General features: G+C 33.7%; 3 protein-coding genes across 5 annotated transcripts; 1 reads left to right on the top strand and 2 right to left on the bottom strand.

The window, feature by feature from the left end:
- LOC116350896 (mucin-5AC-like) lies at positions 1–8400 on the top strand. Its single transcript, XM_031782878.1, has 10 exons — positions 1–613; positions 1427–2617; positions 2679–3040; positions 3122–3783; positions 6257–6414; positions 6683–6846; positions 6970–7191; positions 7258–7436; positions 7531–7715; positions 7790–8400. The coding sequence occupies exons 1-10, from the start codon at positions 568–570 to the stop codon at positions 7879–7881; spliced, it is 3261 nt and encodes a 1086-aa protein (XP_031638738.1). The 5' UTR covers positions 1–567; the 3' UTR covers positions 7882–8400.
- LOC116350897 (ATP-binding cassette sub-family G member 4) lies at positions 8254–23443 on the bottom strand. Of its 3 annotated transcripts, none has more exons than XM_031782881.1 (14): positions 23053–23443; positions 14750–15183; positions 13675–13739; positions 13534–13586; positions 13255–13450; positions 13045–13183; positions 12957–12963; positions 11201–11439; positions 10938–11075; positions 10559–10773; positions 10313–10481; positions 10125–10225; positions 9884–10039; positions 8254–9819 (listed from the first exon to the last, which is right to left on the bottom strand). In XM_031782881.1, the coding sequence occupies exons 2-14, from the start codon at positions 15060–15062 to the stop codon at positions 9469–9471; spliced, it is 2142 nt and encodes a 713-aa protein (XP_031638741.1). In that variant the 5' UTR covers positions 15063–15183; positions 23053–23443; the 3' UTR covers positions 8254–9468. The 3 variants fall into 3 exon arrangements, with proteins under 3 accessions (XP_031638741.1, XP_031638739.1, XP_031638742.1); XM_031782879.1 differs by having other exon boundaries at positions 23057–23443; XM_031782882.1 differs by lacking the exon at positions 23053–23443 and adding an exon at positions 15341–15445.
- Positions 23444–23802: 359 nt separating this feature from the next.
- On the bottom strand, positions 23803–26370 carry LOC116350928 (sodium channel protein Nach-like). The gene is made up of 11 exons (XM_031782937.1): positions 26234–26370; positions 26105–26172; positions 25898–26036; positions 25643–25826; positions 25417–25571; positions 24734–25112; positions 24582–24672; positions 24360–24522; positions 24181–24290; positions 24086–24110; positions 23803–24013 (listed from the first exon to the last, which is right to left on the bottom strand). The coding sequence occupies exons 1-11, from the start codon at positions 26368–26370 to the stop codon at positions 23803–23805; spliced, it is 1662 nt and encodes a 553-aa protein (XP_031638797.1).
- Between the last annotated feature and the right edge of the window lie 976 nt (positions 26371–27346).

Raw genomic sequence — 27346 nt, 5'->3', positions numbered from 1 at the left:
TTTCGGTGTAGTTAAACAAGCAAAAACAGTGTAAGATCGATGCCGCTTCTATGCATTACATACTGAATAAACTTCTTTTCGACAACATACACCGACAATACCGCGACGAGAGCGTAAAAAGGCTGCAGAAAAAATTGAAGCAATCGGTAAAAAAGAGATTTAAATTGAACAACGCACTTGCATCGATCGAAACAACAATACGACGACGACGACAAACAAGACAAAGACAGAGAACAAATAAAAATTGGTGACAAAACGCGCGTGGAATTGTGCCTGTGCAAATTCAAAGACCGTGTTTTACATAGACAAAGTACATTTCGTGTGTCGCAGCAAATCCAATTCGAAAAAGGTCTATATAACAAAAGCGCCGGTCAATCAATTTAGTATTAAAACAGTTCAATTCAATTACCTGGCAACTGAGAGTTTTTTTTTTTGGACGACTAAATTAAAAATTTACACGAAAAAGTGCGAAAAATAGACATTCGTGAATGTAGTTATTTGTTCAATAGTTACGTGAAAAGACAAACGTAGAATCTAAAGAAGAAGAAGAAGAAGACCGAATCCAAAATGGATAACGAGAATGGTACAGCAGCAGCAGTGGTTACCACAAAAGGTATTGCGCTTATTTTTCATTTTAGTTTCACCGAAAGCATGTTCATTTTTTTTTTCTTTGCTTTGCCGCACATTTAATTTCGAAACGGTGCAGTTGTATCGCTTACATTTTTATTGCGCCCGGCTCACAGAAATTCAGTCGATAGAAGAGAAGAAAAAATAGTACAACAACGATATTTACGGATTGTGTGCGATACAAAGTGACACATTTTAATGAAACGCAACATTTTCTCTCTCTCCGGCAGAAAGAGAGCGAGAGAGAGAGAGAGAGAGAGGTTTCTTTAAAATTCATTGTGTGTATGAACGTTATTGTTGTTGGATTTTTTTTTTTCAATTCCATTGTAACGTTACACTCATAATCCATGTGTTTTTTGCATGACCAGCAGTTTGATAAATTTATCTCTTTTCATTCGAAATCATTTTTATAGTCGGTGGTATTATTTAAAATCGTTCAAACATCGATTTCCATTTTGTTTATGATAAAACAAACGCACAATTGTGCGCATAGAGAACAAGATGAACATATTGTGTATACAAAATAAACCGGAAAATTTATAATCACTACAATTGCGCGGGTTTTTTTTTTTCTTCTCTTCATTCCGTTTCATTCAATACAAAAACAGATACATGTTTTAGTGTTTGCCTGTGTATGTTAAACGTGCGTCCATGCGGTAGAATGTATAAAAATAAATTTCTAGAAAATTTTATGTTTTTTTTTTTTGTTATTTGATGACATTTTCTTAACATTTGATTTGGATAATTATTTGAGTGAATTTTTCTGAGTATTTTTTCTCCATTTTTTCTTTGCTTTCAGTCGATGAACCAAAACCGGCCGAAATCACAACAACAAAAACAGATTCAATTGACACAGCGGCGATAGTTGAAACAATAAAAAGTGCCGAAGTTGCAAATTTAGATGATAAATTGGCCGATGCAGCTGTAAAAACGGGCGAATTGAAAGCCCTTAATAATTCGTCAGCAAACGATGTGGTTGGCGCTGTTGCTGTTAACAAAACCACGACCACAGTTACAGTGAATGTAACACAGACCAAAGTCAAATTGGACACTGATGTGGTGGATAAAGGCGGTCAGGGTATAAGTGAAGTTGTTTCGTCAGTATCAAGTATAGCTGAAGCTGCAGTAGGTGCAATTGAAAAGGCCGAACAGGAACTGAAAAAATCGGACGCGGTCAATGAAGCCAATTCAATTGAAGATATTGAAATGGCCGACGCAGAAGCCGATTGTGAAATGAAAGATGTATCTTTGGTCGAAGAGCAACCACAAGTGGTAACAACAACCACGACCACAAAGAGTGAAACAAAAAATGTAGAAGCTGATTCAGTAAATAGCAGCAACATAACTCTCACGGGCGTTGCTGAACCAGCCGCTGCTGCTGTTATCTCTGAAGCGACTGCTTCACAAGCCAATGAGGCCGAACAAAAAATTGATGATGTTGAAAAGAACATTAGCAATTTGTTTAACGGGGACGACAATGTCGTTTCCACTAATGACGATGACAAACAAAACGATGACTTATCAAAAGCTGAAAACTCTGCAGCGGTTGTTGCTAGTTCACAGAATGATAATGATTTATTGAAAAACGGCATCGAATCGTCCGGCTCATGTAAAGGAAAACAGCAATCACATGACGCAATTAAAGACAATAACGACCTTGTCTCCATATTGGCTGGAAGCGATAAGCCCGATGAGGACATATCCAGCAGTGTTAATGTGTCGGCCAGTGACACCAGTGATGCTGTATCAAAAAATGTATCTGAAGCAAAATCAATTGAAAATAAACCGCTCAAAAGTGTGAGCAGCAGTACATCGCCGAGCAGCAGCTCCACTACACAATCGAATATCAATAATGGACCGCCAATTCAAAAGCAATGCGATCCAGTGGCTTCAAACGAAACTCATAAAGGTCTCGGCGGCAAAGCCTCACGACAAGAAATCATTTCATCTCATTCAAGTACAACCGTGGAAAAATCATCGGACCTTTCAGGTTGGTTATTTATATTCGATTCGAACTATAATTGTAAAACTTTTCATTTTTGATTAAACAGGCCAATGCCCGGCGGAGTCATCGTCGACAAATGTCAAGGATACGCAAAACATTAACGGTCTATCGGATGTAATAAATGCATTAATTGGCAAAAAAGAGAGCCCCACAAAATCAGACATAATTGATTCATCATCTGCGACGATTGAGACAGCAACAACACCCAAGACTTCAGTTGCCAAAATTGTACCAGAACAAAGCACATACGATGTGAATGTTTCCTACGATAATTCGGAATTGGTTTATTTTAGCGTGAAAAGGCAAGGCACAAATAGTTCATCAGGTCAATTGAACACAACAGAAATCAAAGAAGAAGTCAAAGGTACTGCGGAACTTTGTACATTCATCATTGATCATTTTGAAAAGGTAACCAATCAACTACGTTTCATTTTGCTTTAAATTCACAATTGAAAATATCTTTCATTGTTTTTTTTTTATTTGTTCTAGATTCGTTCAAAATTGACTGGAAATGAAACGGTACAAAGAACGCCGGCAACAAGTGGTCGTGGTCGTGGCAAAAAATCGGAACCATCAACTCCATTGGTCACAAATACGGGATCGAAACGTAAGCGTGGCGCTGCCGTAGAAGTACCAGAATCGCCAGTAACCGATTCAGAGTCTCAGCCAAAGTCAGCTAAAAAAGCTAAAAAGGAGCCAACCACTCCAAAAGCGGCCGCAGCCGAATCCGAATATCCTGAAAAAGCGGTGCTCGCCCGATGGGTAGACAAAAAATTCTACGCGGGTCGTGTAATTGAACAAAAGCCAAACAGCAAATATGTTGTTTTGTTTGAAGACGGTGCAAAGAAAACTTTGCCCGAAGAGCACATTTTATTTGGCAAAGAGAATATTTTGCCGTTGGTCAACGAAAATGTGCATGCATTAGTTGATGGCGATACATATGAACCGGGTAACGTTCAATCAGTGGAAACAAAAGACGATGGTGTTTACTATACGGTATTGTGTGAATCGACAACGGTTACGGTAACAGCATCGGACATTTACTTGGAAGAAGAACAAGCCAAAGTGATTTTATCGAAACAGGCAACAAATAATCCAGAGCCCGGCTTTTCTGGCGGCTCCAGCACCCGAAAAGATCGACGCAATAAGAGGTACTCATAAGCAGAATTTTCCCATTAAAATTAATTGTCATTTTTAAATACGAAAATGAACAGAAACAACAATCATTTTGCACATAACGTTTGTTTACGTTATTCCGATAGTAACGATTTTTTTTTAACAACGGTTTTCCTTTTTTCGAAAACCAAAAATACAACCTTTTTTTTACGGCCCCCAATAATTAATTACACGGTCTCTCTTTCTCTCTATTTTCATTATCTTCATATTACATTTACTTTACTAGCAAGTAATGTGTTTTTATCCTTTTTAAAATTGGGAGGACAATAAGTACAATAGACAAAACATACATATAAATTGTATTGAGTTGAATTGATTTTGTGAAGAAAGAAAAAAAAACTAATAATTATAGAAATCAGTCAATTTAAATTCAGCAATTCACAGTTAAATAACTTCAAAATAGCACGATTCATATGTTAGATCTGATTATTTACAAATAAAGCATTGGTGTTAAAAGCGTAAAAACAACATAGACAAAAGAAATTCAACAAAACCAACATCTTTCTTTTTTTCTCTGTCTCTATGGAATAAATTATTATTATTCTTGAGCACAACAGTTGCCAATTTTTCACAATTGAAACTTTTTTGTGTTTTAAAATTAAATTTCTTTGAACACGTAATCGCCTCAAGATCGTCAACTCCCACTAGAGCAAACGGACAAGTTGGATGGCTGGAATTGCGACACAATTTCATGATAGACGCGATAGCAAAAGTGAGCAAGCCCCGATAAAATTGCAAGCAATCGTCAAAAAGATGACCAATGCCATAGCCTTCTACACCTCCTCCTCCGTCTTCTAAACTAAAAAAAAAAAAAAAAAAAAAATAGAAAACAAACAATCGATCAAAAACGCAAATATTTTTTTTTTGTTGCACAGTTTCAACGAACCCCAAAAGCAAATCTGAACTTGTCAGTAAGACGTCATCTTCAATTCATTCGCCACTCATCATAGCAGTACCATTTATTTTTTTATATTTATTTATATATTCCAAACATGAAAACATAAATCCGTTTATACACATGTTCCGAATTTTCAGTTTTTCAAAAACATTGTAACAAGCCCAATATCATTTTTAATATCCCGTTTGAAGTCATTTTTGTTTTACAATTGTATTGTAATGTCCAAAGGATTTTTTGTGTGACAAACAAATGAACAATTAGACATGTTGTATTCTATGCATATATCAAAGCAACAACACACATGAAATAAAAGCTAAAATGAAAAAGCACACGCTTTTCCACACTACATCATAGTAATTTAATTTTATGAATACAACATTTAAAAAAAAAAAAAAAAAAAACGGATATATGTATTTAGATGCTAATGCACAAACATTTTCATCGCGAAAAATCAATGTTGAATTGATAAATTTATATACAATAAATTCATTGGATTCATACAAACGATGCAAAAAATGTTTCTCAAACTTTTGATAAGATTTAGTTAAAAATTTGCAAGAAAAACAATTGAATCATAAATAAAATATACCGTATAATGAGTCTCGTAATACGATTTAGAAATAATTATGGATTTTAAATGCGATGGAATGAAAAGAGAGAATATTAAAAAAAAAAAAAAAAAAAATTAAATTGACGGCAGCTTAGATGGTGCAGTATCGTGTGCATGAGATTCATTATGCGAACAATTTGTGGAATTTCGATCATCTAACTATTTAGATGTTTAAAAATCCAATGACAAAATGACATACAAATATAAACGTAACGCCATTTATATATATAGGTCAATGTTATAAATGGTGGTGCCATTTCAAAGTAAATTCCAATTTTATTTGATAAAATGCAAATTAATATATCCATAAGTCGATGTCATTTGATTGAGGATTGTTAAGCGATTTACTCAAAAAAAATAAAAAAAAAATAAAATAGAAACCATAACTAAAAAATAAGATAATAATGAGAATAAAATCAATCACTTAACATTTTTTTGTCTATTAATAAAATACAAACAATAAAATATATATAATAAAATACACAAAGTAACCGTTATGCATGTAGATTGGCTTTAAAATAGGTATAATACTTGCAGGGGTCATTCGAAGGGTTTTTTAAGCTGTACACTTGGGTGTATGTCTCTGCTTGTGTGCATGTGTCTCTATGTGTATGTTCCAATGTTGATGCGTTTTTCGTTCGTCATATTCAACCCACCAAAAATTAAAATGCACAATGTGAGTGCCAATCAAATATCGTCGTCGTCGTCGTCGTCGTCAATGTTGTTGTTGTCGAGCCCGGACCGAAATTAACTGGACTTTGATTTTGTGGCAGTGCGACTATGATTAGATTACGATTATGTTTTGGTTTTGTTGGATTCATTTTGTTTCTTGTTTTGCCTTTATTTCACACCAATGCTCTCTTCTCATGATTTTTTCTCTCTTTTTCTATGTGCCTCTGAAATTTCTATGTATGTAATGTTCACAATGTGGCTCTCTCAGAGCGGAAACAAATCGTCACGTGCAATGGTTTTCTGAAAGCGATGTATCTGATATTAATGAATCGGATTCAAGGCCAGCCAGCCCTGTTACGGTATTAGAAGCGGTTGATGGCGTTCAACCAGAACTTCAGCATACTCAAAAAGAATCCGAACTCGTCAGTAAGTCGTCATCTTCAATTTGATTGCAGAATTATTTGTTTTGTTTTATTTATATTCGTTAAATTTTCTTATTATTTCAATTTATCATTTATTTTATATTTTTGTGTGAACATCGAACGGAGAGCAAACAAACAATTTCACTCATTCGCTTTTTTCTCTTTCTTTCAATGTCTTTTCTATCTCTATCTCTCTCTCTCTATTTGCTTATCGGTCACACGCGACGATGATATTTGATTGGTTTGCATTGATTGGTGGTATGGCGTATCAGGAATTTGCTATTTAATGGAACGTTTTGGCAGCGATTTTAAAAAAGTCAATTTGGACAATGTGCTTGGTCCGATAAATCAAACGAATATTTTGAAAAATAAAAGTTTTCTGCTCACCTGCACAATTCCAATTAAGACGGCAACCAATGGCACCAACGAACGGCAAGTATGTTAACTTCTCTTACGGACACTTTTCGGCGCTGGCGATATTCCTTCCAATTCTTATGCCATATAATTCATTCTTTTTCTTCTGATTCTATGGAAATTCCCAAACAAATTTTGAATGAAGAATGTTCGACACAATGGATATGATTTTAGCAATAGAAATACAGTTTTCTCATCGGTACCTTTCTTCAAAGACTATTTAAAGCAGCAAATCGAAGCAGCCGGCGGGACTGTATATTCAAACTTTGAAAATATTCCGACAAATAAGTATCGCAATTGCTTCTTACTTGCACCATTTCCATGTATAACCGCCAAGTATGTTCAGTGTTTGGCAGCAAATATAACGGTAAGCTTAACACACCTTCTACCTTGAATAAAATCACATTTAAAAAAAAATTGCAAAATTGCATAGGCTGTGTCTCACGAATGGATAGTCGAGAGTTGTCAACGGAATAAATTATTGAACAAAGATGAATACGTGCTGCCGTCCGGATGGTCAATTATCGAATCAAAATACAAGCCATGGTCAATTGGACGCGGACGTGATCAACGTAAAAATGCATTCAACAAAACGACAATCATTCTAACAAGGTGCGCTCGCATATCCGATGATTATTCTATTCAAATTCTATCATTTTTTCTATTCTAATCGTCATTTTTTGTTTTGTTTATTCATTCTCAATAGCCAACAAAGTGACTTTGTTGAATTTTGGTCTCGAGTTTGTAAATCGGCCGGGGCCAAAATTCGTCTCGTTAAATCAACAAACGATATCACTGCAACTACAAAGGGTTATATTTTACTCGACGACGAATTTCCGCCGGAATATCAAATATATGCTGAAAACTTCCACATTCCAATCGTATCAACAGGTAAGAATGAATTTTTCAAATGCAAAAGTTTATTCAGCGGATTTTATTGTAATATATTTTATTTCTTTTTACAGTTTGGGTTATACAATCTCTAATTCTTGGTAAAGTGTGTGATCCCAATGCTCATCCGAAACTCACACAATTGTATGAAGATGACTATTTTTAAATGTGTGCGCCATGACCTCTCTCCCCTCAATCAATGACCAAATGAGTCAATTTTTATTAGATTTTTAACGAAAATTTTACATTTTGTACAGACTATCGCTCCGAAGAGAATCGATCACATCGACAAATGTAGAAAAATTAGAAAATTAGACTAAATATCGAAATAATGTACAAAATCAAAGAAATCACATTAGCATGTGGTTGGATAGAATAGCCACAGTACCTAACATTATTACAATTATTATTACTTTCGTTTGACGAGTTTATGAACAAACAAACATTTGACGAGGATTAGCAAATTTTTTTAAAATAAAAAAAAAAACTATTGTTATTGACAAAACAAAAATAAGGAAACAAAACTAGGAAATTGTATAATGAAAAAAATGTATGAGAAACAAAAACCAAACATGGAGAATGCTGCGCCTTTTGCGGCTCATTCTTTTTAAACGATGTAGATAAAACACCGACAAAAAAAAGATGAATAAAAAACACACAACAGATGAACTGACATAAAATTCCTGACATATCTTTTTTTTGATCTCGAAAAATCAACTGAACACTACTAGAATTAACGAACGACTGGGTGTTTCATTGAGGTAAGTCTGGATTTTTTTTACTTTTGAAACTGCGCAATTCGAAGTATTCGCAGACTAAACACTTACTTTTGATTCAAAGTTGAAACTTGTTTGTGATCCATGAGATGATAAAACCTCCAAAAAAAATGTAAGTACTACTCGTTTAAAGCCAATACGACTTCAGTAACGCGTATTAGAACAATTCACGCATCGTGTATACTCGGCACATCATCGCTGCTTTACGGAATATCAGCCGTTGAGTTCACTGCGAACTGTCGTGCATCTAATGTATGTGTTTGCTCACAGCCATACACAGTCAAAGAAAGTTCGCACAAAAGAGAATGAATCGTAAATGATCATTTACATATATGTAAAGCCATATATGGCTGCTTGATGTTTTTTGACCATATCGCAGTGAATTCTACTGCTGATATTCGCCTAAGCAGCGAAGATGTGCCGAGTGTACACGAAGCGTGCGTTCTTCTAATCCGGGTAGTAAAAATCGTACGAGTACTTACTGGCAGTGCCAATAACATTATGACAAAAAAACCAATTATATTTGTACTGTATATGAAAATGCTTCTCCAACCACTTTTATTACTTATTTTATACGTTAAATAGAAAAATACATATAAGGGATGAAATGTGCGGTACAAAAGAACGAATCTACTACGAATTAATTGCATCATTCGTTCCATTTATCTTCAAAACATTTTTTTTCTTAAATGATTTCAGATCTTTTTTCACTATAGTGGATATATCCACAAAAGGCTGCAAGTAATTTTATCACTAAAAATTTGCTTTCAAAATTACAATTAATTTTACAAATTAAATTTCTATCACCATGAAATATTTTACATAAAAATATGTTGTGACATGCATCAATGTGCATAATTATGTTTTGTTTGAATTCAAATCGGAATCACTACGTTAACTAAACAATGTGCAATGGAATTGATTTATGTGATGCGTTGCGTTATGGACAATCTATTATGATACTAATGATTTTTTGTTTATCGCTTATTCAATTTGAACCACAGTGTGAGAATTGTTAATATGTGCATTGTAATAATGACACCAGTCATCAAATAGATATTTTTGTAAGTTTCAAATCCGCTGATGCTCACTTCGCGCAGAAAAACGTCAGGCTTACGGAAATGACAGTAGTTGAACTCAGTTTGGGGTGGACACCATAGATCAGTTCGATTCATACCGTAAACAGTATCTAAAACTCCGTGAAAACCAGCACGGAAATAGCTTATATGCCACATCCACTGGAACATTCGATTGATATCCACGTAACGCGTACAAAACCCGAATACGGAAAACAGTACTGCCAAAATTGGTCCGATGAAAACGGCAATCTGAAAAAAATCATGTTTATCAGTATATTATGCTGATCGAAAATAAAAATTTTATCATTCTTACTTTAATCGACATTGTTGAGCCGATAAAGAAACCCCATGCTTGCGCTGAGATTGTTGCCAACAGACACATCGTGGTGAACAATGCGAATCGGTAGTTTTCCAGATAATTTCCAGTTAAAAAGTAACTGCCACAAACATAAAAGAACGTACACAACAACTGTAATATTGAAAACATCATTAGTTTATTGGATTTAATCGCATCGAGACAGAATAGATTCAATGAGTCTAAATCAAAATCTCACCTGGAAAGGAATTTCAAATAGAATTATTGAAAAATAGTACGGTATGAGATTGTACCACCGGTTGAAATGCTCTCGCCTTAATGTTTCCATTTCCAACGGAACTAAGATTGTGAAGAAAAAAATTAGTCATGAAAATGTGATGTCGTGCGGACACCATTTTATATTTTCAAAAGAAGCCTGGTACTTACAAGATAAAACGACCGACATTTTCCCAGTGTAAACAATAAGCAAGATGGATCCATAGAGATAGACGTAATTACCGAATGTGTGTGTGGCATCATAGCCAACATTATGGTATAAGTATCCAAACATTGGAGCAATGCATATGTGTGTGATTAAACGGGCGTATATCAAGAACTACAGAAAAAAATGTTTGGAGTTTTAATATGTTTCTTACACTGTAAAAATGCGAGCATTTTTAAAATATAGCTTACTGCATTTCGAATGCTCGCTTTGAAATTTCGCTCAAAGAGAATTAAAAATTGCATAAAAATTGATGCTCGTTCATTTGGATTTTTTATTCTGAATTTTCTGCCATCATCTTTGGATCCGCGGGATATTCTGTATCGTTTGACATTAATATCCTCATTGTTGTTATCAACAGTGCCAAATTTATATACAGCCACCTTTCCATTATCAAAATTTTCGCCTGCAAATTGTCAAAAGAAGCATAATAATTTAAAACGTGATAATTATGCGATAATTAGCTGAATTAAGATGAAAAAAAGTAACTGTAAATATTTATCGCGAATGAAATTACAGCTATTAAGACCACATAGCCTTGATTAATTGGCATGCGAATTGACAACGCACCTGCATCGGCTAGGATGTAATTATCTCTACTAAATGTGCCTAAATAATATGTATCACGCTCTTCGTTGAACTTTTTCACAGCCCCTGCCATCATTTTGCTCATATCGACGTCGTATTCGCCAACTGCGATTTCAATAACTGCAATAAAGAGGGAAACGAAATTGTTTTTTTTTTCGTAATTTTTTTATTTTCTTTCTTCTTTGACGCTTCCGTTGATGACACATGAAGGTCACAACATGCATATATATAATAGAATTACTTACGAAAATCAGCTGGATTGTGATAGCTCGGACATTCTAAACCGTGGTCGCTCATAAATGGAACCAGTTCTTTGATGGGACCTTGATAAATGCAATTGCCTTGTGAAACTGCATACAGTTTATCAAACATTTCGAAGACCAATGCTGATGGCTGGTGTATTGTGCACACGATTGTACGACCTTCTTGGGCTAATCGTTTCAAAAGCGATATACAGCTTGTGCACGACGAACTATCTAGCCCACTAACGATTTAATTTGCATGCAATTGGCAGATAATATGAAAATGAGGTGAGAAAAAAAAACGAATAAATTTTACAGTTGCATTGTCAATCAAATATCTGCTAATTGACTAAATCACTACTCTAATTGGACATTTAAAATATGCATTTCAGAAGTGGAAAAAAAAAAGCACGCAAACGATTTTATGAATGGATCATTTAAATTTATTACGTCTGGGCATCTTAAATCTCTCGTGAGTGAAAAATGTGATTTTGTTTTTCAAAACGAAAAAAATTCCAAACACAATTCTTGATTAGCTAGTGTATTGAAGACCGGTTAGTTTTTGTGCCAAAAATACCAATTCAGACGTTATTTTATTGGACACATTTTTTAGCAAAAAAAATGAATTGAAAGCATGAATGTTTTTATCTAAGTCTGTTTGTATTAGAATTTCGCTGAACTAGGTGTGCTAAAACTTGATTATTTTTTTTTTGTTTATCACACAATACATGTCATGGCTATCATTTTAATCAAGTCGTGTGACTTGATTTAATCGATACAATAACCGGACCCAAGACCATCAATGCTTTTTTGCACACATGAACTCGCGTCGTGTGTACGACGACAATTGCTGCAATTTTGAGTAGAACATAAAAATGTGTGTAGACTGGAAAACGTGTTTCTCGATTTGCAATTATGGTTTTAAATCGAAAATACCTACGGTATAAGATTGTTTTGAAGAAAAATTGAGATGCAATATATTTTCAGCGACACACATGTACATTGCGGTCACAGTTGACAGCATTATTATAAAAATATATTTTAATTTGATAAAACTTTGTAAAGTGATAAAGTCAAGTGCGGTCAAAGCTAACTGCAAACCACATAGCTTTATCTCATATCAAATATCTTTCACGTACTAATGAATTAATTAAAATGCATGACGCTCATTTTATGAATGATCAAACCCCAGATCAATTGAGGGAAAAACACATGGGTTTATTAGCCATAAAACCACCATGACATCAACGAAATATTTCATATACTTATTTATTGCTCTGGAATAGTCTGAAAAAAACTTATTTTTGTTTTTCATTCGAAATTCGTCATTGTATGACGATAGGCTCAGGTTTTTGAGATATCATTCTATACATACAAATTCGCTCATTAATTTGGACTCAATGACCCCAAAAACCTGTAGGAATTAAACTCCATGCGAATGCAGGAAAAAATAGTGTAGGCCACACTAATTATTAATCCGATCACTCGCCGTGTGTCACTTTTAGAGAGAATCGAACAGCGAATATTTTTTATGAATCACGGAACTAAATGATAAAATGTTGTAGTAAACAAGTGTAAATAACAATATACGTGATTTAATACAACAATGTACATGATTTATCAAAAAAAAACAGGGAGCGGATTATTTTAGTTCAACTGGGATCGGCTAAAATAACTTGTAAAGTAGTCAATTTTTTTTAATTCTTGTTTTTCTTTTCCTAGTTCAAAGGTAGCTGAATAAAAACTGGATTTCACTTACGTTGTTGCTGCAAAGATGAAAAAAAGAAGCGAAAAAAAGCATTATTAAAGTGGAATTGAGTGAATATAGAAATATTTTGTTGTCTTACGTTCGTCTAGAAAAACATTCGATGGATTCGAAATTAACTCCAGAGCAATGCTCATTCGTTTCTTTTGTCCGCCCGATAGACGACCGCATTCCGTGTTGAATCGCGTTTCCAGCCCAAGCAATTCCAATATGCTGTGAATCTGTGAACAAAAACCGATTCGTACTTACTTTTTTGTGCTCATTTATGTATAATTGTTTTTGTTTCACTTACAAGTTGTAATTTGTACTCTTTGGTAACACTAAATCCTAATTTTAAGTGTGCTGCAACGATCATTGCTTCTCGCACCGTAAGATATGGACGAAGGGCATCATCTTGATGAATATATGCCGATGCATTTCGAAAATTCTCTGAATTGCTCGACCGATTTTTGCCATTTACTGTGATTTTCCCACTGACACCCGTTTCGCTGTGCGAGAAAAAAACGTTTGACTCATTCAAAAAATTGATATGCACAACATGCGAATTAAAAATAAAATGAAATGTACTAACACATATCCGGCGAGAATATTCAATAGTGTTGATTTTCCAGCTCCACTTGGCCCCTATGATTGATTCCATATCATGGTGATAAATTAAAAGATTGCATTAGTTCATCACATTTCCATTAAAACTCAACTTTATTTCTCTCACCATTATTGCAACCAATTGACCCGAACGAAAACTTCCACTTACGCCATGCAAAATTTCTTTTTTCTCTGTTTAAATTTAAATGAAATAACAATAATTTACATTTCGCTTTGATTACGATGATTCAGATTATTCGGACATTAATTTGATTTGTGAACGATTGATTGACTGCGATTAATTTTAACGGCTTATAACTTTAAATTATCGTCGAATGATAAATTAATGGTATTTTTTTTACAATAAAAAAAGACAACAACTTTGTGGTAATTATTATTATATGAAACGCTTTAGTCATAACACAAGAATATTGCGATTATAATCATTCCAGTGATAATGTTTCTATTATCATGTAGAATTTAAACAATGGGGGGGAATGAATTGGCGCGCATGCCAAAGCTTAAATTACTTACTACTTGGAGCAAAGTTCGAAAATGATGAATTCACTTTGCATATTTTGTAGTTTGGTAGTTATGAAAATGAATGTATTTACTTAAATTGTTTCGTTTATTCGGTTAGCACAATGCTGATCGTGGATCATACCTTAATTGTACCGAAATATCTTTTTTTTTATTTTGCTCAATTGTTCAACCCATCACTTTTACACCGTGCAATTAATTGTTTAATTAATTCCGTTCTATTTTTACTGATTTCTGATTGCGTAATTCAATTAGATTTTAGAAAGAATTTTAGGGAGAATAGAATCACTCTCAATTTTCATTCAAAGCAGTTTTAATCAAAAATGGCAGCAATTTTAATACATTTTAATGGGAATAGAATTTTCATGTGATCTTCAATTAACTGGCTGCCAATGCACTTTTTTTAATTTTTTTTCATTTGTAACAATCCAGCCCGATTATAATTAAAGCAAATTAATGCTGTAGAAATAAAATACGCTCTGAATGAGATAAACGAAACGAATAAGTTGAATGATACGATTATGAAACGAGACGTAATGCGAAATTCCACAACAAACTAAGAATGTTGATAAAAAAAAATTGTTAAATGCCCGTATTATCGCTTCAATGACCTATTTATATAGTATATGCGCTGAACTCCAATGAATTTAAATGTTACTCACCAAATTCACGTTGTTTAAATGAAAATGTTTTAACCGTGTATCGCACATCTTGAAATTCGATATCAACCTTTGGCCTTTTCGGAAATGTGAAATCAATGGATGCCTTTTTCTTTGAAATAATGCCAACGGGTATCTTTTCACCATTTTCAATAATATTCGCTGCATGGAACAGGGTATTATTGTTTGGTGCCTCTAGGTCTTCTTCAATGTAATCAACGATTGAATTCTCTGGTGTTGTTGAACTTGATTGACAACATCCCACCACAATTGATGATGATGTCGACGGTTTGTCATCTCTTGCTTTGACCGACATATTCGCACTTATCACTTTTATTCAAAACAACAAATATACACACACGAGTCACTGTCTTCTACTTTAAATGATTATTCTATCGTATGCACTCAATTCATTTTTACTGCGGTTCAGTGGTTATCTAAATTGGAGATAAACAGAATAGAAAAAAAACCATCTATTTGAAAAATGTTTGTTGATTAATTATTAAAAGATGAAATGAAAAAAAAAAGTGATCAGTTTGTGTTGTATTTTTAAACACGAGATTAAAATATTCGAAATAAAAAAAAGAACCGTACACATTTAACGCTTGACTTGTCTAATATTTTGCATCTCTATTTATGCCGCGCGCGCTCAATAGTTTTGCAAATATTCTGAAGCCAGTGTGCGGTCGATCAACTCTTTTATCGAATTAAGACGGCGACAAACTATTTACGTACGGCAACAGTACAAATCGATTGCGATGCAATAGCCGCGTAGTTCTCGCATGTGAGCTGAGCCAGAATGTGAGGAGTGTTCAGCGTTGCAGCACACAGACACAACAAGTTGTACTATAAATAAACGACAGAATAGCTTTGCTGTATGTTTTCACTACTATATGAGAGAGTGTCACTGAACCTGACATTCTGTTCTGTTGTATTCGGTGCATTCGACACTGTTGCATTGCAGTTGGTATTGCTTCATGCGTGTTTCGACATTCGGCATTGCAACATTCGAGCATGTAACACGTATATAGGCACATTGGCGTTATGAAAACTTGAATTTGGATAACAGATCTCGCTGCATCAAAGAATAAACAACGATATGTAGAATGCGTCTTTTATAGAAACGAAAAACCCGCACACACAATAATATGGCGAGTTGAATGCTTTATTCTTTCAGTACAGGTTTTCTCTTTCTCTCTTTCTCTTTGTTGCAGGATTTTATTTTTGGATAAAATGGTCTTTGACTTTATGGTTGTGGCCTGTTTGTTTATTTGTCTGTGTTTTCGTGACATTTGCCAATAAATTCATATTTTGCTTATATTCAAGGGATTTTCGAAGCATTCCAGCTGCAATTTTTCAATTTTTTTTTTTTTTGCATACAATAAGGAAAAAAATTATTCTGTGTTAATATGTATATAAAAAGTATGACACGATAAACAAAGAACAATTAACAAACATCAAATAGCGAAATGAATAAATTGATTCCGCATTTTGTACGCGCACAAAATTCAAATCAGATGCAAATGAAGTAAGTTTCTATGACGGCACAACAATCATGTTTTTTCACTTTTTATCGTACAACATACGATTTCATCGCTATACAAATCGTAATTTGTGTGGCTTTCCATACGACTAATGACTCATCTTTATCTGCCTCAATCAATACCAAAAAGTAGTATCAATACAGTAGTTTTATTTATTTTTTTGATACTATATCTGGACAATGGCTTACGTAATCGATTTATAATTCCAGTTCATCGCTATCAAAACACACGACACACATTTCGATCACACAAAAACATATATCGTCATCAAACTATCAAACCCACAATTCTCATGGTATAAATTACATGTTTGTAAAAGCGACTCTGGTTTTTTATATACAATTCCACAACTAGATCAAAAAGATAATAATGGTTTTTGTTTCGTCAGAACATACAATGTTGCTAGCTAGCTATTTATATCAGCTATTGCTATAGGGATATATGAATAGCTGCTATTTAACGCATCTCTTCGCTTGGACACTGTGTATGCTGGACATAATAATAATCTTGTTGTTTGAAATTTTTAACGTTTTAAATCATTTCAAAACAATGACACCATTGTTATGTCGAGTATACGCAGTATCCGAGCGAAGATATGCGTTAAATAGCAGCTATTTATATATCCCTATAGCAATAGCTGATATAGATAGCTAGCTAACAAAATTGTACGCGTCAGAATGATGATGATGTTAAAATTTCTTTTCGGGAATTCTAAAAGTTTCCATTACTTAAACAATATGGTTTTTTTTATACATTTTGATGACCATTTTACGAGAATCAGTCAATAAAAAAAATATGGTAAGTCATAAGTTGACCGGACACTAATAACCGGATCAGGACCATATCGATGTTTTATTTACAATGAAGATTATAAAAATAAATGGCCATATTTTTCTCTGTCGTTTTTTTCCGGTAAGATCAATGCCGTTGTCGATGTCGTCGACGCAAATTCGTTAAAATATTCTTGTTCCTTTCCTGTCATTTTCCGCATATTCAAAACCGAACGCTTAAGGTCAAAGTCGAAAAAAGTAGATATATGTTGTGCGACAACGGCAACCAACACCAGAAAATTGGCAACCGTCTATTGTTTGCGTCGCACCGTATATGATTTCATTCGCACAAACAGTAGTAGAACACAAGCAGACAGTTGCTTTAAATACGCAGTTCAAATGTCACAATTTGCTTGCGTGTAGCAATTGATTATAACAAATTAAAATTGCATTCGAATCATTTGTCACCGTTGTCACTTGGTAGTGTAGATAATTGTAGCAAAACTACATTCTTACATTACACACAACGAGAAAGGGAGAGAGAGCGAGAGGGCAAGGGAGATTGTGATTGTTAGCTGGTGTAATGAGCACAGTGTGGCCGTTAATGCTGCTACAAATTGAATGATTCTAAAGACAAATTAGCAAATGTTCTATTCACTCTTATTATAAAATGAAAATGCGAATTATGGACATTACACTAATCGCATATTCATCTAAATGCTATAATTTCAATACATTGCACAAGAAAAAAAAAGTGTTTTAAAAGAAAAAAATTTATTAAGTGCTAGCAACAAGCTCAAGGCCAAACCTGTTTTTTTTCGTTCAGTTTCATTACTATATATATTGAAAACTAAAATACAACTCTGTTGCACATTTTGTCGATTCAACCAATTTTCAGCGCATTGATTTCAGTGAGTCGTTTATATTACAAAGAATGACGCGTTCATTGGATGTGTTCAACGGTGCGTGTTTTATCGTCTCCGCATCTGTTATTAACACGGTTGCTGTTCCTTTGCAAATATACACCGCACACATTTGTGTGTGTGCAAAAGTATTGGTACACTTTATTTTATTGTTATTGTGGTTAGTCTAGATCGCTTGTAATTTAATTGGTTTGATCAATTTTAAACAATAAATGTATTCACCGAATGCCAAACATCGAATATCGAACGGCCTTTGTTTACTCTAATCAAATATGGCAAACACAATTGTGCATTTTTCAATTAACAATAGTATAGGTAAACAGCCGGCGGAGGATCATGAAACATTCGCATTTTTGACATTTGTAATTCAACTAAAATATGTGCAATGATTTAGGCGAAATTGAAAAAAGAACAATGTATTCTTCGCAATCCGTTTCGAGGTTCTTTTCAAAATGTTGAAAAAGATTTTTTTTTTCATTTCAAGATTTGGTAAAACCAAAATTGTCTAATGAATATGGTTATACCAAAAACTGGAAATTTTTGGGTCATTTTGCCAAAGGAACGTAAACACTGGTTTTTTTCTCAGTTCTTTTGAAACAACCGCAAAACAAAATTCTATGCTTCATTCAAACAGCATGGCTTGACGTTTTTTCGTAGCTTCTTCAATTCTCTTATTCTTAGTGTGGTTTAGAATTATTAGTCAACGGACGGTTATAAAAGATGATATGAGATTAATTGTGTGTTACGGTATGTGCCCGTTAAAACTTTGTTTATTGCACTGAAATGTTCTTTGCTGGTTATACTTGGCACCAATTTTAATTGGCTAAATTCCAACCAATGGAAAAAAAACACACAATTCTACTCGATTTGCCGTACTTTGAAGCCTTACAAACCGTGTGTACCTTAAGGCGTATGCAATGCATTTTGCAATGCAATGCATTTAATAAAAATGAATTGAAAGTTTGATTGATAATTGAACTGAAAATGAGCCGCAAAACAAGTGAGGCCGTACTCTGGAAATGACAACACACTATTGCTTGCGTGACGAATGGCGTGTTTGCCCGCTGTTTGTTTTTTCTTTCTTTTTTTCCTTTTCATTTACAAAATGATTTTCATTTTTAATTCCTGTCAGCCACACAGTCAATGCGATAAAAAAAACTTGAAATTTATTCGCGACGTTCAATTTGCGCTACGCGACTAACAATTGAATTTGTTGTGCAGGTCATACGCATGTGACTTCCATTATCAGGTAACCTAATTTTTATTTTGACGATGGCAGCGCAATTTCGGCGGGCAATTCGAAAAAATGGACGGACTTTTTACAACACGGAAAGAAGTTGGTAGTCGTCGTCGTCGTCGTCGTTTTCAACGCACACAAATCGTTCGTTCTAATTTGATAACGGTCAATCGATAAAAATAGCTATTTCCATTACTTTTTCTGTACATTTGTAATTTAATCTTCATTTTTTATATGCAATTTGTTCTTCTTCATCGGACGTGGAGTTTCCAAACGGTCTCTAATCGAAAGTTCATTAGTATTGATAATTTTATGGGTTATTCGCCACCAGACAACTGAATGTATAATAAATATTAGCGATTGATCAAAGTTCGAAAAAATAACAACAAAATATGTGCACATTTGTGTTGACGTCTTTAGTTCGATATCAAACATTCGTATTCTATGACCTTCAAATGATTGGAAAAAAGAAACGCGTTGACTTCGTTTAAATTCAGAATGGAGTATCTTTTTTTCTATCACCGAATTTTGACCAAAATATTTAAATAGCTTAATAACTTCTTATTCAAGATGGAAATAGCTTTGAATGACGGAAATCGAAACGATTTTCGTTTTTGTTCACAATTTAAATTGACATTTGATCATGTGATTGCAAAATTGAAAGTGCTTAGTCGACAAATTTTTCCGACAACACTGATATGAAAATTGTTTCGTACTGATATTGATGTTGCAATCGTATTGCATCTCTCATCAGTATAACTATCGTAAAATGTCATTGTCAACAGTGCATTGAATTGCATTCATCAGTGTGTCATATTTCAATGTTGTTTGCAAACAAACTACGTCTGTACACTGGCCATTCCTCTTATCTTATCGCACAACTGGTTTCGTATTAATGAATCCGCCCGCTTTTTCTGTGCACTTCCCGCTAAATTGTTTACTATCAATATAATGGCAACAAAAAATTTAGTACATTGTGTACATTTACATTTATGATTCAACTGATAACAGTCAGTACAAAAAAATAACTCTCGGCATGTTTGTGAATATGAGGAGTATGATTTCACATAAACTGTTTAATTGTCGCTTATATTTTTTCCTTTGGAGCTGATGTTTTATTCGTTTAAAAATTCCATTTATGCCGCTAGCCGAGCGTTACTAACTACTTAATTATGAACATGGCATTCCCGTATTATCATCACGGCATTTATACATATGGGAATTCTTTTTTTGTCTTTGCTACGTTCTGTTCTGGTGTACAATGTACAATTGTTGTACATGCGAACGATTGTACTCATTTAACCCGTTTGCGGCTTTATTTATATTAAAACAAATCATTTTACCCTCAGATCAGTCTTTGTTATAACTTGTTTCCTTTTTGCATACATTTGTTCGATTGTTCTGATCAGACCTATATAAGTATACATTACTGATGATATCACTGGTTTACGATAAACAAAAACTATATCGTAAAAATGACAGAATAAAAAATGAAAAATAATAGCATTTCATTAATTGCAATTAAAATGCTTTAAAGAATTTTCAAATGTACTGGTGAGGAAATGAATTATCTAGACGGTAATGCATTTATGATGTAGTGTAATGAATCGCTTCGACATTTTACTCTCTCATAAATGTTAAAACACATTTAATTTATTGGGTTAATCTATAACAGTATATTCGCGGTATATGTACTGTAGTGATAAATTAAACAATGCATTGAAGTAGCAAACTGATAGAGAGGGAGAACGAGTTAGTAGAATGCAACCACATTAACGTAGTTAATTTTTGCAAAATTGTGGTTTGAGAAATATACTATGTTAATGATGTTCATTTTAATTCCGTTTATTTTAAGTACATTTTCTATGTGTATAAAACTGCGGCTCTTTCGAAATGAGTTTTTCTTTATTCTGTAAAACTTTTACTTTTAGACGTCTTGAAGGGTAAAGACGATGTACTTTCCGTCTATTTTGTGCTACTTTTTAAACCTCGATAACAATAGATTAAGTTTTATTGTTAACGCCTGGCTATTGTGTCTAACAAAAGAAACCGCGCATAAATAGCGTACATAATTCATATATGGTAGTCGTATCTTGTGGTCACGGTACATTTTTTTTGTAGAAAAATTGCAATGGTAGACAGTGAATTTCATGTTTTGCGAATATGTGTGAAACATAAAAAGTACGTTAACCAGCCACATAATCAGTCAGTATATTCATAATAAATAATGGATTTTGTCTGATTTGAAGTAATTTACAGTCATCTTTTCATACTCATTTTCTAATTTATTACTCAGACTTTGCGAAAACATTCCATATATATTGATGCGTTTAAACCTACTTAGTTTTTTTTTTAATTGGCAACATAATTCCACTAGTCATTATTTGAGCATTAAAAAGATAAAAAAAAAATCTAAAAAGATGATACATTGTGTAAAACAGCAAACGAGGAAAAAAAACAATCCAACAAGTTCTGAATTCCAGTGGGAAAGCAAACAAGTTGAAAAACTCTATCACGAGATATATAAATGATTTATGAATTTCAATGCCTCTTCGACAGCGTATATGGATCGCGACGCAAAAAGCAAACGATAAAAATCATACAAACCAACCGACCGGCTTATGCGAATCATAATACAAGTGAAGTGAGAGAACACGTGCACACATCCAACCAAATCCATTTGCATAAATAAAAACAAAGTTCTGGTTTTCATAAACAATCGAATGTCAAACGGCGCATAAAATCAACGAGATTGAAAAATCAATGAAACGCACGTATAAGCAACCGACCATAGTGAAAACCAACAATTTTTTTTGATTATAAATCGTATAATTTTCTATTTTAATCGACCGAGCCCGTTAGATACTATAGTGACAGATGCAAACACAATTTTTATTTCGCCATGAACCTGCTGTGTCTAATCTTGTACCATAAATACGTACCGAATTTTTTGATTTGTAGTTATGAATTGCAAAAATAAATGAACAAGAAAAATTCGAAATTTAATTGGATTTTTAGACTGAAATTCCGATAAATAAAACTCACTTTTCGACTATTACACACACACACACCTTGACTTATTTCGGTTCATGTCTTCGCATCGGTTGTGGTTGACCGATTGAATGGGAATTAATAACAATCACATTGCGAAACGATCTAATTTTCCATCGACGCGTCCGAAATTGATAATAAAGTATCGCATTGTGGCAAATACTCAACATTATATAGTTGTACAATTGTGCAAGCACTATATGCTATATGCTCTTGGCGGCACGTACTGCATCATGTATCGTTATCGATTTACCAACAAAAACAATAAGAGATAAAAAAACAATATTTGTTTTCCGATCGATATGTACGCTATATTCTATTTTCTATGCGACGGGTATGTACGAGTTAGTGTGTGAAAAAGTCGAATATGCTTCGTTTCAGGAGTGAACATTGTCCATAACATAGATTTACGAACACTGCATTGTTGTTGTAATAACAAACCATATTGTGCAATTGTAAAAACACCAACTAATCAACGACTCTAGAACAAACACACAAATGTGAATCGAACACGTAAAATTTCATAAAACCGTTTCATTCGTTTTTATGTAATGAAATTTTGTCAGATTGACCAAACATTGAATACGGTACATACGGAATATACACAAATACACACATATATAACTATAACAATCAAAGTATTTCACGTTCTATTGTTCATTTTGTGCAGAAATTCTAGCAAACAACTTCATTGCTTTTGTGCATAAAACGCACATTGCTCCAGACCACTAACTATGAACACAAAGAAATGACGCTATTGAATGGAATTTAACTGACTTACATACTTTTATTGATATTATTGAAGACAACAATGGAAACGCATCAAATTTTGTGGGTTTTTTTTAGCGCAGATTCTGAATTTGTATTTTTTTCTTGAATAAATGTCAATCTTTTGTTAAAGTCTTTTTTTATCTTGCTTAGTAAACACTGTCAAAATCCGGTCTTTCTGTATTATTTGATAAAATATCACAAGCAAAAAAAAAATGATTTTAATTCACTGGTTTTCGTTACAATGTGAACCGATATTTGGAAAAAGTCCAGAAAAAATATGAAATAAACATGTATACAATGAGAACACAAATAGTGGAACGAAAAAGTTTGTTTTTCTTATGAAATTGAAGTGAAAATACGACGGACTAAGTTCTTAGTGGCGCATTTGTGCTTCTTTTCTCCGCACGTTCTAAAAAACAACTGAATCAACAGCGCTTCGAAACATTGCTCGTTTCCCTCACACAACGAGTTGTGTATTTTTAAGTATTGTGCGCGCATTCGGTTTGAGAGTCAGTTTACCGTACCAGTGATTCTCAAACTGTCATACGGTCTATAAACAACAGCTGTTGCTTCTTTTCAAATGTTTTCGCAGCGAATGTGACGCGTAACATGTTACATTCATGCAAGAAACACGTGCTTGTGTGATGAAATTGAAAACACATCACAATCAATTTATAGGCTATTTTTATTTTTTGTTTTAAATTCAGTTTCAGGTCCAAAAAATGACTCATTACAAACGACATTATCAAATTCATTTTATTTAGGTTCGATGACGAAATACTTTGATGTCATTCACTTTAAAGTCATTCACATACATTTCACGGATTCGTTTGTCTTCCTTCGTTAATCTGGAATTTTGTTGAATCGCCTTCATCTTTTGCTGTCCATTGACCAAGGAAATATTTTGATACAGTTTTATTGTAGCAAAATAAACAATCTCAACAAGATTAACTAACGAAAATCCCAAACACCTATTTTTTTTTTAAATAAAAAGAATGCCATTAACCGAAATTCCAAGTAGAGTAGAACACGAGACAGCTTACAATCCCAATAAACCTCCGAAATTGCCTGAATAAAATGCACATATAAATTCCATATTTAATCACCATAAAATTGTACAGTTTCTGTTGTTACTTACTGACAATCTCCTGCCATGTCATCAAAACGTCTGCTCTGAACAATGTTGAATCAACTAGTGGATAATAAATGTGCACAATGGCTATATCATCAAAGGTCGTTAAATTTTTCCTATTTGTATGAACAGAAATCCTTCAACTAAATTAACTCAAAACGAGTATGAAAAACGCAACAGCTTACAACATTGGCATGGTACTTTCTTTCAGTCCATTTCTATCCAATTCATAATAGGACGCTTCCACACGGAAATTTGTTTTCGAACAAATTGGCAGACATTGCAAACATTCTATAGTGCCATCCGATGGCTTTTCAGTGTTTGGAATGGTATACGAGCTTATCACATCTATGCAAATACAACCAATGTAAGCCAGATAAATTGAATAAATTTTAATCATTACGTACATTTTATGCGCTCCAAGCACTTGTTGTGAGCGAGTGTACATTTAACCGGTGTGAACGTCCCATCCGGGAAATTTGTGGGTAGAAAAAATGGCTATACAAAGATAGAATCAATAGATCTAAAATATAAATGATATATTTAGTTTTTTATATACCATGCATCCGCACATTGCAATAATGCTGCGTAGTTTGCACTTCAAGAGACAGTCGACAAACGAATAATGGCCGGCGTACTGTTCAAAAAGTTCATGTTCAAATAAGCATCCGCGTTGTATCGGCGAATACTGTGCGATGGCAGATTCCGATTCGATAGTTGTGGGTATTAGCTTGAAATTGGCTTTCGTGTTCGCGTCGACAAACAATTGTGTAAGGCCTCCATTCTGCACATCGGCAAAATCAGATGGATTGAATATTTGAATAGTATATCCAACATGATCACCGGTTGAGAAATAGTAATCGGATGTTGTTGTATTCAAAATGACGGTTAATCCAACGTCGGAACCCGTATATCCTGTTTTGAGCGGCTTCTCAACACTTTTTTTTTTTGTAAATAATTTAGTTTTGAAAAGGGAAAAAGATTTATGTGTTAATAAAAGTATTATCACGGTAAGGTTTCGCCTGACATGCATGTTGTTCAATCAACTCGTCAAACGTCCTTAACTTGTATCCGTATATAACTTGATATCATGATTATGTTGTGCTTTGTCAACTAAATTACATACATGCTGAATTCTTTATTAGCATTCCATTTATTTTCTCGACATGCTTTCATTTGATCGAAATTGGATTTTGCTAGAGTATCCGGATATAAATAATGCAACCTTGAAGCAGTACTTACTCTTGTGTTGATAGCGTATTGAATTGTCGTACATAATTAAAAAGGCAACAGTATCCATCGCGTGTTTTACGGAATTTAAACAACTTCATACAGTCAATGTGTGGTGAATTTCCCCATCGACATCGAACCAACAGATCTTCACATTTCGGAGTAATCTGTAAGCATTGCTTTTATTATTCAATTTCAAGAATGTGCGGATATTCTCATTAAATCACGTTAGATTTACCTTGAATTCGAATTTTTCTTGTGTATCATAGACTTTTGTTTGATTATTTATATCGATGACGTCGAGCAAATCTTGGAAAATTATGTATTCGTCGTAAAATTCGGTATTGAAATCCAAAGTATAGCCCAAATGTCGAATATTTCGAAATAACCAATCGAATGTGTGATTTTTGGTCTTCTTTGAACTTTAATTGGATTGAGAAACGAAATAAAATTTATACAATTGTTTTATTCAAAGTGAAATTGTGTGGCTCACAGTTCAATTGCATACTCCATGGCACGACTACGACTTATTTTATTTACAGAACACACCGAGACAGCTGGAAACGGAATCTCCCAAATGGGATGATCAAGCGTTTCTAATGACGTTACGGTTGGCTTTGACACAAAACCATCTCACATAATACAATAATATTGTTACAATATATACAAAATTATTAATTAAAACTCAATTTAAAGTTACCTAGAGCATATAGAAATATATAGCCTGCTCCGGCCAATGCGCACAATTGAATCACATACCAAAGTAATCTGGCGAGTAAATTCAGTTGAAATTAAAACGAAAGAAAAACACAACAAACTTCTCGCTTACTTTTCAAAAGTTGAAATTCCAAGTTTAATTAGGTATTTGAATCCATGTAAAGAGGTGCTATTGAAGAACTGTCGAATCGTTACCACCAACAATCGAGCTATGAAGAAATCTTTTGAATTGTTCGAGCTGGCTTCCATGGTTTCTACTTTACATGTATAAATGACACCGCGGAACAATTCCAACTGAACATATTCCCATCCATTCGACGGAAAGTTCGCATGTTCCATCCAAAAGTAAACAGATACAAATGGAAATGATAAAAAATATTTGTTATAATTCGGCTTTACATGGAAAGGGAGTGCTACTGGCCCTGTTAAGGTATTTGATTCTTGTTAAAGATATCCGTACGTAATCAAAATAAATCTGTTGGAAGCTATCCTAATTCAAGAAAAAACTTGGATTCGGTGATTAAAAAAAAACAATGAAGTAAGTTTTCCATACGAGTTAAGTTTTTATTTGATTTAAGATAATGAAAGAAAAGTCAATGTACGTAATTATATGAATGAGAACTGGTGCACAAATCAACATGAACTTACTTAGATAGTAGTCAACAGTTAGTTTTAAGTGTCATTAAGTGTGATTATTGCGACTCACCTATTGCCGATAATCAGTTGAACCTCTAATTGATTGAGACCATAAAAACTGTTTCACATCCATTCAAAGTCGATATCGTGCAAAATATTGAAAAATCTTATTACAAGCATTCATTTTTATAATATTTTTGAGCCGAACTAATGAAATCAATCTAGTATTAAATAATTATGATTCATTACAATAATGAAAACGCCTAGAATCAACTAGTATAACCAACGACTTATAAATCTCGAAATTACGTCGTTATAACGGCAGCGAATAAATACATCAATTTAGTTTTTCTACGATGTGATCAAAAACAACATTCAGTGACCGCTATTAACGAAGGACATCATTCAAAAAATGTATGCGATCTATACCTTTCTCCTGCCAATACTGCTTATCATGAATTAAATGAAGACAGCCAGTTTTTGGCGGTGTATTATTAAGTTAATAATATATGTAATAATATTGACAAAAAACATGATGCTGCTTCCCAGCGATTTGATGACTTCTCAAAACCAATTTTTGTTTGCTTGC

Source organism: Contarinia nasturtii, unplaced genomic scaffold (assembly GCF_009176525.2).
Source record: "Contarinia nasturtii isolate CC-2019 unplaced genomic scaffold, AAFC_CNas_1.1 Cnas_scaffold_4311, whole genome shotgun sequence".
Classification (NCBI taxonomy): Eukaryota; Metazoa; Arthropoda; class Insecta; order Diptera; family Cecidomyiidae; genus Contarinia; species Contarinia nasturtii.
Note: the sequence above shows the minus strand (reverse complement) of the source record. Positions and strands in the feature narration are given on the sequence as shown.

Excerpts from the sequence above, each read along its gene's own strand:
- LOC116350896 (XM_031782878.1), top strand. The coding sequence starts at position 568 with ATGGATAACGAGAATGGTACAGCAGCAGCAGTGGTTACCACAAAAG. Across the intron at positions 3,041-3,121 it reads TCATTGATCATTTTGAAAAG|ATTCGTTCAAAATTGACTGG; the intron begins GTAACCAATCAA and ends TATTTGTTCTAG. Across the intron at positions 6,847-6,969 it reads ATGGCACCAACGAACGGCAA|AATGTTCGACACAATGGATA; the intron begins GTATGTTAACTT and ends TTTTGAATGAAG.
- LOC116350897 (XM_031782881.1), bottom strand. The coding sequence starts at position 15,062 with ATGTCGGTCAAAGCAAGAGATGACAAACCGTCGACATCATCATCAATT. Across the intron at positions 13,740-14,749 it reads ATTTAAACAACGTGAATTTG|AGAAAAAAGAAATTTTGCAT; the intron begins GTGAGTAACATT and ends AAATTTAAACAG. Across the intron at positions 10,226-10,312 it reads AATGTCGGTCGTTTTATCTT|TTCCGTTGGAAATGGAAACA; the intron begins GTAAGTACCAGG and ends TCACAATCTTAG.
- LOC116350928 (XM_031782937.1), bottom strand. The coding sequence starts at position 26,370 with ATGGAAGCCAGCTCGAACAATTCAAAAGATTTCTTCATAGCTCGATTG. Across the intron at positions 24,673-24,733 it reads TTGCAATGTGCGGATGCATG|CCATTTTTTCTACCCACAAA; the intron begins GTATATAAAAAA and ends ATCTTTGTATAG. Across the intron at positions 24,111-24,180 it reads GACATGGCAGGAGATTGTCA|GCAATTTCGGAGGTTTATTG; the intron begins GTAAGTAACAAC and ends CATTTTATTCAG.